Consider the following 12,773-nt stretch of genomic DNA (forward strand, 5'->3'; position numbering starts at 1 on the left):
GAGGGGCGAATCCTATCCATGGAAAACTTATTGACAGATGCCATGGAAACAATAGCATATGCTAAAAAGAAAATCGAGCATCTGGAAGAGAAAACAGAGGACCTGGAAAACAGGGGGCGAAGGAATAATTGTGTTCTATTCAATCTGGGCGAAAAAGAAGAGGGAAACATGCCACTGATACGCTACCTGCAAGACAAACTTGTCCACCGACAGGCCCATAGAACTCGAGAGAGCTCACAGAGCACTGAGGCCCCCACCAGCAGCCAGACAACCACCGCGCCCAATCATCATACGTTTGCTGAGATTCACCGACAAGGAACGAGTCCTACAGGCGGCGAAAAACAACACCATCACAGTGGGAAACGCCAAACTGGCTTTACACCAGGACCTGTCAGCTGGAATACACCGAAAGCGCCAAGAGTTTGACGAAGTGAAGAAATACTCAATTGACCGAGGCATCTTCAGGGGATTCAAATACCCAAACGAGCTCAGGATTCTTCACCAAGGAGCCTTGCGACACTTCAAAACTCCCGAAGAGGCAAAACGTTTTTTGAAAGACAATCCTGGTCAATGAGAAACGGACCAATGACTAAATGCGATTAATGCCATTACTAAAGGAGGTAAGACAACATATAGCCGATATCCAAAGACCCACCCCCTAAATGTCATTATAGCCGTCCAATTTATATTTATTTTCCTTTAACTGAGAGGGATGGGCTCTATAGCCTAACCTAGGCCTACTAATGTTTCAGCCTACTTTTATTTCCCTGTTTTTTAGTTACTATTATTACTTGGGGTTCCCTATGTCCCTTGGGGGAGGTATATGTAGGCTGGGCTATTGATTTTATTTTTCTCCCCTCTTTTAGTGTGGTCTGGACGAGGGCAACTGTGTCATTTACTCAATGCAGGGTGGAGAGGATGAGGCATTTCTTTGGTGGGGAGAGGGAGACGTGCGTTGCTAACTGTTCCCGGTTTTTGTTTTATTCGGAACACAGAATTGAGACTGAGCGGGGGGTAATAGATCCAACGGGATGTGTCGAGTTGTTTGGGAACTCGGCTGGGGTGTTCAGAGATTATTATTTTATGTACACCATTTATTTTCCTTTTATGTGAACGCAGCTGTAACTACTATCCACTTTTACCCAGCGATGACTTGCACTAAAGTTCGATTACAGTTCGATGACGATGACTAGTACCTTACATCTATTGACATGGACCTGCCATGGTCTAGGGAATGCAATAAAACGGAAAAAGATACTATGTGCTCTAAAAAAGGAAAAAGCAGACATCGCGCTATTACAAGAGACACACCTCTGTGATGCTGAACATGCTAAACTCCGCAGAGCTTGGGTGGGACAGGTGTATTTCTCATCTTTCAAATCAAACAGTAGAGGCACAGCCATACTTATCCATAAAAAATTTCCATTCATAATTGACAAAAACATATCTGATCTGGAGGGGAGATTTATTTTGATAGCTGGGTCACTATATGGTCAACCAATTACTATATTAAACATATACGCCCCTAACACAGATACTCCTGCCTTCATGTCAAAAATGATAACCCTGTTCAATGAGCATTGTGTCTCCTTTGGCGTGGTGGCCGGAGATTTTAATTGTACCCTCAACCCAACCCTAGACAAATCATCTCAAGTCCCCACCACAAATCCTAGATCTGCAAAGATGTTGAACTCTCTTACTAAAGAGATTGGACTGATAGATATCTGGAGAGAGACTAATAGCTCATCTATGGACTATACATACTACTCTAATGTCCATAACACCTACTCCCGTATAGATTACATTTTTATCCCAAAGAGTTTCATAAATTCAGCCACATGTACAATCGGACCCATAGCACTTTCAGATCACGCCTTTGTCCACCTCTGCTTTGACCTCTGCAAAAACTTCCTGAGGTCAAAGAGCTGTAAATTCAACACCTCCATGCTATCAAATGAAGCGTTCCATACATTGGTAACTACATGGATAGACAACTACACACAAGACAATAAAGATTCTCCTGTTTCTCCGGCCACAATGTGGGACGCTGCTAAAGCCACACTAAGAGGCCATCTAATCGCATATGCTTCCTCTAAGAAAAAAGCAATGGAAGCACACAGGCTAGATCTTGAGAGGGAGCTGGAATGCTGTGAATACATAAACAATCCCCAGACAGCACCTCCTGGAGTCATCTTAAAGCAGCCAAAGCCAAACTGAATTTGGACTACACTCGGGAGATTAAAAAAACAAGTTTTCTTTACTAAACAGAAATACCATGAGTAGGCCCAGTAGATTGCTTGCTTACCAATTGAAAAAGGAGCAGTCAGAGCGTACAATCATGACTATCCGAACAGCAGAGGACGAGGTCACATACGACCCAAAAAATATAAATTGAACCTTTCATGATTTTTACTGCAAACTATACACCTCTGAGAAAACACACGGAGGCAGAACTCCACTCTTTCCTAGAGGGAATCTCGCTACCTAAACTATCAGAGACCGACCAAGAAGATCTCAACTCCCCCTTCACTCCTAAGGAGATCCTGGAGGTAATTACCTCCCTGCCACCTAATAAGTCCCCAGGCCCAGATGGATTCCCCAGAGAGTTCTACAAAGCTTTTTGGCCCCAGCTCAGCCCTATCTTCATGCCAATGCTGGAGGATTTTTGCAAAAACTGAGTTCTCCCAGACTCAATGCACACAGCCCGCATTACAGTGTTGCTAAAAAAGAACAAGGACCCCCTATCCTGCTCGTCCTTCCGGCCCATAAGCTTGTTGGATTTCGAATTGCTCGCCAAAAGACTAAACACTCTTCTTCCCAAAATAATAAAAGCGGACTAAACTGGATTTATTAGAGACAGATACTCTTCTGATAACATTCGCCGTCTTTTTGATATTATTGATCAAGTAAACGCACAGAAGACCCCTGTCCTGCTGGCCTCACTGGATGCTGAGAAGGCGTTTGACAGGATGGAGTGGAGCTTTCTGTTTTCAGTCTTAGAAAAGTTCAATATGGGCCCAAATTTTATTAAATGGATCAAATCACTATACTCTCATCCAAATGCCATGGTGACTACTAATGGACGAAATTCCCTCTGGAACGGGGCACAAGACAAGGGTGCTTGCTGTCCCCCCTGCTCTACTTGTTGGGGGCGGAGCCTCTGGCAGAGCTGATAAGGAGCAATCCAATTATTATGGGTGTTTCTGCAGGCGGCCTGCAGCACAAGATTTCGCTTCACACGGATTATGTCTTGCTCTACATATCCAACCCTGAGAAATCCCTCCCTCTCATTTTAGACACAATTGCTCAGTATGGCAAGTTTTCAGGTTATAAGATCAATTTGAACAAATCTACTGTCTGCCCTCTCAATATTACACTCACCAGCTCTATGAAGACACTATGTCCTTTCCAATGGAAAACAGAGGGGTTTCAATACCTCGGGATCTTCATAACACCAGATCTGAATAGCCTTTTTAAGGAAAATTATCTTCCACTCCTGGATCGAATCAAGAATGATCTCCAAATTAGCTTAGTAGGAAGAATTAATGTCATCCGTATGAACGTCCTCCCTAGACTGAACTACTTATTTCAGATGCTCCCATGCTCAGTTCTCCCAGTTTCCTTCTTCAAAACAACTAACCAAAGCATCACCAAATTTATATGGAGCAATAAAAAACCTAGGATCAAGTTTATCGAAACCTGAGTCTAAGGGTGGTCTTTCCCTTCCCTCCCTTCAATTGTACTACTGGTCTGCCCAAATCCGCAACATGCTAACATGGATCACAAACAGACAAGAGTCAACATGGATTCAGATAGAAGCCCAATCCTGTGGTTCATTGCCCTTAAGCTCAATTATATTCATTAATAACTTTAGTGAAGTGGGCAACATAGCCAAAACCTTTGTGATTTACAGCACCCTACTAGCGTGGAGGGACTGTAAGAAATACCTGGGCATTTCCTCCCAAATATGTTCTCACTCTCTTATAGTAGGCAAACCAGACTTGCCAAAAGCCCTGAGGGATGCCAACTTTAATCTTTGGCATACTCTAGGAATCAGGACCTTTTCAGACCTATTTCATCAGAAAACCACTACACTGAAATCCTTTCAAGAGCTCTGCAGTGAATTCGATGTGCCAAGATCCATTTAAAAAAAATATATCTTCAAATTAGACATGTAATTTCCTCATTTACCTCCAAGAGGAGGTTTAGAACTCAGTTGAATGAAGTTGAAACCCTTCTTGTCACAGCACAATCCATTAAAGGCAAAATATCTTACATCTATAGACTCCTTTCTGGGAAAGGAAGCTCCTCCTTTACTCCTTTGAAAATAATCTAGGAAAAGGACCTTGGTCTGACTATCAGTGATGAGTTATGGGCGGAGGTTTGCGACAGGGTATACTGCTCCTCTACTAATGTAAAAATGAAAGAATCTAATTACAAATTTTTGTACAGATTTTATTATACTCCTTTGAGACTCCATAGAATGAAAACAGATATGTCTCCTAACTGTAAAAGATGTACCTCTGAAAGTGGAACTTATATGCATGTATTTTGGAGCTGTAGAGAGATTGCCAAATACTAGAGGTACAGTTTGATATGACCCCGTGTATCTATCTTCTTAATGCCCAGCAGGACTTTGTTCTTGATCCTGACAGAGAAAATTTGCTTATAACTATTACATACTTTGCTAAGAAATGTATTCTTCTATTGTGGGCCTCTAATACCCCTCCTACATTTAAAATGTGGATTGACCAGATTGTTGACTTTCTTCCTCTTGAAAAGCTCACTTATTACATCCACAAGAGACAGCCCAAGTTTGATAGACTCTGGTCTCCACTATTCAACTATATTTCAAACTGGACAGAGTGAACGGGGTGACTAGGGAAATGCGCAGATACATGTTGTGTAAGGTACTGTAAAACCTAAAAACGAATTATTGGCCCGTCGTCTCAGCGAATGCTTGAAATAGCTGATAAGAACCTTGATAGTGCTGCTGCAAGTGTTATATGTTTTTTATTTGTGTTTTTATTTTTAACTTTGTTTTTGAGTACGTGTGCGTATGTATGTATGTATGTATGTATGTATGTATGTATGTATGTATGTATGGGTATGTGTGGGTATGTGTGTATGTATGTATGTATATATATATATATGCACCAAGGAAAATAAATAGATTAAGAAAAATATGTGTGACTTTATCTTTCATTTTAATTGTATTTTAATTTTTTCAAATGTATTATATTTTTTGACTTTTTATTTTTATTTTTTTAAGTCTGTCACATCTGTGAACGTGGAATGTGTTTTGTTGGTTGATTGATTGAAAAACTAGAAAACTTCATAAAACGTTAAATTGAAAAAAAGAAAAGGGCAATTCCACAAAAACAGAATGATTCTGAGACTCTGATTTTTTTAAACTTTAAAATGTTTGCAAAACAATAAACAATTATTTAAAATTAAACTAACCATACTCTATACACTCTACACTCTATACTCTATACACAGTGACTACTTTTAACAATTTCCACTGAACATTTTACAAAAACACATTTACTTGTAGTACAGTGCAGATACAAAGTTTGGAAACAGAATGACAGCAGTTACAGCACAAACCAAATTTCTCTTACCAAACTTTGCATATGCACTGTTCTTCCAAGGAAATGTGTTTTTGTCAAATTTTCACGGGAAATTGTTGAAAGTAGTCATTGTGTATAGAATTGTATGGTTTGTTAAACTTAGCATTTATTGTTTTTTGTTTGACATACATTTTAAATGGAAAAAGTGGAGTCATAGCATCATTCCGTTACATGGAATTGCCTAGAAACTGAGACATAGCCCAAGCATCATCGTCACCATTGTTGTTGCTGATGATGATTTTTCAGTGATGCATGCTTTCAGGGGTGGTGCAGTAGGCCTAGCATTTTAGTTGCAAATGCTTGCTCTTCAATCCCTTGTAGAGAGTCTAGTTGAACAGCATGTTGAAGAAAACTAATGCGCAGCAGCCGGTCACTGTATTTTGTGATTGCATCTCATGTATTATCATAAAGGCACTGCTAAGGTTTTAATATTCGTTTCATGTGCACCACATAAGACATGAAGAATGATCCATCCTTGCTGGTCAACAATATAAAACACTCCTCATGCAAAGTTTGGCCAAGTAGATGTAAAACATGTTGTCATATAGAACCGTCACTGGAACATATTGAGACAATTTAGTTTTTGTTTGTTTTTCCACAAGGTTTTCCCACTGTCTGCAATAAATAGCAGAAGTAGCACTTTGATGAGGTGTGAAGACAAGCTTTCTCTCTGTGAACAGAGAACAGGGAGTGTCTCTATCTTCATATATGTGATTGGGAACATGAATCAGGCTTGTGGCCAGATGAGTGAAGGGGCCATGCAGGCTTGTTGAGAAACCCAATATGTAGCCTTTGGACTGTGCGACAGCCCTACCCACTCTGGACCCCTGCCAGCTCCTCTAGGAATCTCTGGACACTAATCAAATGTGAATGCCCAATAAATATAATAAAGTGCTATGTTTATAGGGCATGATAGTGGTTGTTTGTCTGTCTTTTGTGTCCATTGCTTAATGAATCAGAAGGCGGAGATGGCTACAGTAAATTCATATTCATGAGCCATCAAAGGCTGTTTTATCACAGACCTAAACATCCATTAAAACAGTGTTGAGGCTCAGTCAAAATCAGATTTGAGATAGTAGTGTCTGAAACCTCCAGCCTGAAACCACCGCTATTGAATGCCCATTACCCATTCTTATGTAGGCCAGTTGGTGATGTCATGTTTGATGTAGGTACCACACACACACACACATACAGACACAGATTCTCATTAAACAAATCAGCTTTTTTTGTACATATTTGTACATATTTTTTTTAACCTTTTCGCAAATCTTCTGCAAGAAGTAAGCTATACAACAGGCCATGTTTGTAATGGCTCAATAATATTTTCTGGAGAGTCAATGTTGGGGTAAATTCCCTTTCTAGGAGGATACTGCTTATCTCAGATAATCCATAGTTCCCTACTTCACAGTGTGCTGATGTCCGTGTGCACAACACAGTACATCTAACATTTCTACATGCCTTCAATGCCTTTTTCCACCACCAACAGATTGTTACAAGGGCACATAAATACCCTGAGAATGTCAAGAAAAAAAGCCCTGGGATTTGTCCTGACACTGCATTTATTAAATAAAATCCTATTTCAAATCCTTTCTGATTCTGCACTGTGTGTGTTATGAGAAGGAACAACGACCAGCTCGGTGTGAAGGCTATGATGAAGCCAGAGCATGTGTTTGCATTGAGGGGGGTGGCGAAATGCAGGGTGGATAGATAATTATGCTTGTTCTGGGGAGAGGCTGCACTCAAAAACAGAGCATGCCTGTGGAGAGGGTATAACTGTCTTCTTCTGCCAGAGGATATTGATAATGGCAGGGATTCTACTGTTCCATTTGAACAAGTCAAGCAAGAGCAGAGTCCTCTTATCCCCTGTTCTATCTTACTGTTGCTCATAAACACACAACATTCAATACCTGAAACACTATTTCACTAATCTATGTTGTTCAAGAAGGTGAGTTTGCGGTGTTGTTACATACTTGCCAAATAAATAAATTGATGTGCTGATATTTCCCCTCTTTCCCCTCTTTCTTTGCAGGGAAGATGAGAAGGAATATGCACTGAAACAAATTGAAGGCACTGGAATATCGATGTCTGCTTGCAGGGAAATCGCTGTAAGTTAAGATACTGCTTAAAGGCGCTGATTTGTCCTTAATTTAGTCCTTTCTCCTATCAATGCTATTTTCCTTTCTACTGTGCTTTCTGTCTCCTACAATAAGGTCTTATGTGTAGTCGCTGCATCATGCCATCACTTGGCTCTAGCCTCAGCTGATGCTATATAAACGAGTAGAGGCCTAAGAACTGTTCTACTTTGACTGTAGAGTGTAATCCTGCGCCGATGTGCTTCCAGGATTGTACTAGACCAGGAGTTGTATCTGCGTGGTGCAGTGTTCCTAATGGCTGAGGCATAAGCAATAGAGACATCACCATGGCCATGTAAACATGATATATACCAGTACTCAAGTGCTTGGCAAGATACACATTGTAGGAGAACAATAAAGGTCTGCACATTTTATGGCTCCCATATATCTGCTGTATAGAGTTCAGGCCTTCAATATGTTAACCAATACGATCTCTCTGCAAATAGATAAACACACACAAACATGTGCCCTTGTGAATAGGCCATCCACCCAGCTACTCTTTGCTTACACTCAGCTGTCACTTTTCATTTTTCACGTGCTCTTTAGGTTATTCCTAACCCCGTGTTAACCTTTTACACTCATGGGAATTGGCCCATATGGATAGGGCTAAACTGAAATGTTTCTTAAATAGAAAATATGAAAAGCATATGCATAACCATGGTATCAATTTAAAGGGCACAGTTTTGAGATTATGGGGAAATTATAATACCAAAGTTGAGGACACAACAGTTCACATGACTGAATCCAAACATTACACTGGTGATTTTATGTGCATTTTACATTTACTGTACTTTTCACCGCATTTGCTGATAACGAAATCTGAAAATACTCTGGATATATATTCAGTTACATGATAAGACTATTCCTGGAAAATGTGGAGTAGGAGCACGATAAGACAAAAGAAGGACTTGAGTGAAGACGAACTGGTCTCCTTGTGGTCACACACCTCTCCACAGTGTGCACAGTTCCTAAGCAGTTTTAATGCACTTTTCAATTATAAGGTGCTTTTTTTTTGCTTCCCTAGCTGTGCCATTGAGGAACCAGGACAAGCACACGGGTAGTTATTTTGTTTGGAACAACAACAGCCTATCATAAATCACAATCTGGGTCAGGTGGGCATGATTTTAAAGCTTGTTCTGTTGCCAACATGACTAGCTAAGTTATACAATACAATCTTACAGTGTTTTCACAGGGCAATTCAGAGAAACAGATCATCATTTTGGTGCACATAGAACGGAGTCATGCGTGCATTCAGGTGTGTGTATTCAGGTGCGTGCATTCAGGTGCGTGCATTCAGGTGCGTGCATTCAGGTGCGTGCATTCAGGTGCGTGCATTCAGGTGCGTGTATTCAGGTGCGTGCATTCAGGTGCGTGCATTCAGGTGCGTGCATTCAGGTGCGTGTATTCAGGTGCGTGCATTCAGGTGCGTGTTCCGCGGCAAATTTTCTTCACAATAAACAAACAGGCTCATTCTGTTCAGAACAACCCAGTATGACGACATGTCATCTTGTAACTGTACATCAATCATAGTGATCATAAACGTTGACACTGTATATGACATGACTTTTATGATTTGGAGATGTGAAGAGCATATATGGATTCAAGGGTGGTCGGTCTGGCTTGTATGACATCAAAGCATATTTATTATGATCCTCAACATCTCATCTTTCAAAATACATTGAATCCTCTTAAATTAAATTTCCCTCACTCAAACAACAAAAAACCTATACAGCGCTGTGAAGTGCAGGGCTTGAGTGCTGATGTCATGTATAGCATGTTACTGTACAGTCACTACGTTCCAATTTAGGCGTTTATCAATGGCCAAATCTGCCATTTTCAACCCGTATATAGGTACAAGTGTAAAGGGTTAAGCAATAAGCAGTCCAAGAACACATACTGCGTTGGTTTACTTTCAGCGCTAGTGTAGCCTTATCTAAAAACAGGAAGGCAGAGACTCTTTAAGTGTACATGGGGATTATTGCTAACACATAATACTGTAGGAGAGTGTTATTAGGCTATTTGTGCTGAGAGGTGAGTGTCATCTGAAGCCATACCCGTGTGTCATTCATCTAGTTCTCTGTGAGGAACAGCAGATCGTCAGAATGTGGTCCTTGTGACAGGTGAGCTGACTGGTTTATTTAATGTTACAGTATGTACGTCAGTTTTCCACCTACCAACTTCTCTGGGAATGTGCTATGTGATCCACTCATTGTCAGAATGTTGTATTGTGGTACACTAGTTGTTGCGGTGACAAACCTGCTGTGTTTCTACCCACAATACAGCTAAACTTACTCAGTGGATGATGATTGACTACCCACTGTGAAAGTAGATAGAATGTGTATATTATTGTTTGGCTGACTAATCTTAAAGAATAAATGGTTATTGGTGGGGCGGGACACAATATTAGTGCTCTATAGACTGTCAACAGAATAGTTCATTTCATCTCCATTTGGAGGTAAGGTAAATAAGGAGTCTTAATTTGAACAGAGGTGTAGGTGTGTGTTAGTTACAAACCGCTGCCTCAGCTCTGACTGCACAGTACTGCAGAAATGGACGGAATGCCTGGATGAGGTCCATCTGGCCCTGTCTACAGAAAGTAAATATGGGTGTTTAGTTGGTGATCTGACCCAGCTAGCGTGTCTAGTCTGTTCTGCTTCCACAACACACCTATCCCTGTCTCTCTCCACGGTGGATCCAATCATCCTGGGCTATGATCATGTGGAACCGACTCGGTTACTGCTCTGATGTTCTCTCTCTCCTGGCACTGTCCTCTAGTTTGTGCTACAGCAGACTGAACTGTCAGAGAGCACAGAGTTCTGACCCCACGGACAATTATTCCTTCATGTGATCTCTGATTCTTATTCATTGTACTATAAACTGTTGTATTAGTCAGCCCTGTGTCACCACTGGCTGGCTTCCCCTCATGGAAAGGTGACTCATGACTTTCATAACTTGTAATGCTGTTGATGCTTTTAACACGTTGCTGTAAAATTGCCCACAGGTCAATTCATGAATTTCAATTGCTTTTTGGCCTTGCTATGGGATTGACCCAGACCCAGTGGATGCCCTCACCCAGAGGGGAATGGAGGAAAGCAGTGGCTCTGTATCAGAAAACAAGTGTTGTCAGGTAGCTATGGCTCTGTATCAGAAAACAAGTGTTGTCAGGTAGCTATGGCTCTGTATCAGAAAACAAGTGTTGTCAGGTAGCTGTGGCTCTGCATCAGAAAACAAGTGTTGTCAGGTAGCTGTGGCTCTGCATCAGAAAACAAGTGTTTTCAGGTAGCTATGGCTCTGTATCAGAAAACAAGTGTTTTCAGGTAGCTATGGCTCTGCATCAGAAAACAAGTGTTTTCAGGTAGCTATGGCTCTGTATCGGAAAACAAGTGTTTTCAGGTAGCTGTGGCTCTGCATCAGAAAACACGTTTTTTCAGGTAGCTATGGCTCTGCATCAGAAAACAAGTTTTTTCAGGTAGCTATGGCTCTGCATCAGAAAACAAGTGTTTTCAGGGAGCTGTGGCTCTGCATCAGAAAACAAGTGTTTTCAGGAAGCTATGGCTCTGTATCACAAAACCAGTGTTTTCAGGAAGCTATGGCTCTGTATCAGAAAACAAGTGTTGTCAGGTAGCTATGGCTCTGCATCAGAAAACAAGTGTTGTCAGGTAGCTATGGCTCTGCATCAGAAAACAAGTGTTTTCAGGTAGGTATGGCTCTGTATCACAAAACCAGTGTTTTCAGGAAGCTATGGCTCTGTATCAGAAAACAAGTGTTGTCAGGTAGCTAGCTGTGCAAACTCAACTCCGTCAATAGATCTCTACGGAGTTGAGTTGAGACGAGTGTCTAACATAACATAACACTATTAGCTAGAAAGGTAACTCCAAACACATTTTCACTAAGAGCAGCTGTTTAGCTGGTTAAACAAAGGTTAGCCATGTGTTGGCAAGGATGTATGTCCAAGTCAAGACATCTTATCAGCAGCCAGTGGCACTTGCCACACTGCTAGCCTATTCGCCGGTGCTTTTTCAAAGCCTATGTCAGATATTCCAGTGAGTGTAATTGGCTCAAATGAGTGTAATTTGCTCACAATTAGGAGTTGAGAAATGAAGTTCACATCATTAGAAAGAAGATATTATCTTATTTTCTACTGTAGGTATGTAGTTCAAAATGTGTTTATTCTGTTGTTGATAGCGATATATATATATATATATATATATGTTTTTGTTGACATTTTCACCTGAACAAAAGGAATATCTATGTAAGAATACTGTTCATGGACTACAGCTCACATTCAATACTATAGTCCCCTCCAAACTCAGGACCCTGGGACTGAACATGGATCGTAGACTACAGGAAACAGAGGGGCGAGCACGCCCCCATCCACATCGATGGGGTTGTAGTGGAGTGGGTTCGAGAGCAGAGTTGAGTTGAGGAATTAACATGGTCCACACACACCCACACAGTTGTGAAGAGGGCACGACAACACCTCTTCCCCCTTATGAGGCTGAAAAGATTTGGCATGGGCCCTCAGATCCTCAAAAAGTTCTACAGCTGCACCATTGAGAGCATCTTGACTGGCTGCACCATTGAGAGCATCTTGACTGGCTGCACCGCTGCTTGGTACGTCAACTTCAAGGCTTCTGACTGCAACGCGCTACAGAGGGCGGTGAATACGGCCCAGTACATCATTGGGGCCGAGCTCCCTGCCATCCAGGACCTATATATCAGGCAGTGTTAGAGAAAGGTCCAAATTCAAAGACTCCAGCCACCCAAGCCATAGACTGCTCTCTCTGCTACCGCACGGGAAGCAGGACCAGTGCTGGAACCAACAGGACCTTGAATCGCTTCTACCCACAAGCCATAAGACTGCTAGACAAGACTGCTAGATATCAAATGGCTTCCCAGACTATCTACATTGACCCTTTTGCACTAACTCTCTTGCATTGACTTTATGCACACACACTGGATTCTATCCACACACTCACACATACTTATACTGACACCCCAACACACA

The 12,773-nt window shown here is 41.4% G+C and overlaps 1 protein-coding gene across 1 annotated transcript in view; it reads left to right on the forward strand.

The window, feature by feature from the left end:
• LOC115107679 (cyclin-dependent kinase 19-like) overlaps positions 1 to 12,773 on the forward strand; it is a 68,247-nt gene that overhangs the window by 5,563 nt on the left and 49,911 nt on the right. The window contains exon 2 of the mRNA XM_029631191.2: positions 7,663 to 7,738. Within this exon, the coding sequence (XP_029487051.1) occupies positions 7,663 to 7,738 (76 nt within the window). The remainder of the gene's footprint in view (positions 1 to 7,662; positions 7,739 to 12,773) is intronic.

Source organism: Oncorhynchus nerka, linkage group LG24 (genome assembly GCF_034236695.1).
Source record: "Oncorhynchus nerka isolate Pitt River linkage group LG24, Oner_Uvic_2.0, whole genome shotgun sequence".
NCBI lineage: Eukaryota > Metazoa > Chordata > Actinopteri > Salmoniformes > Salmonidae > Oncorhynchus > Oncorhynchus nerka.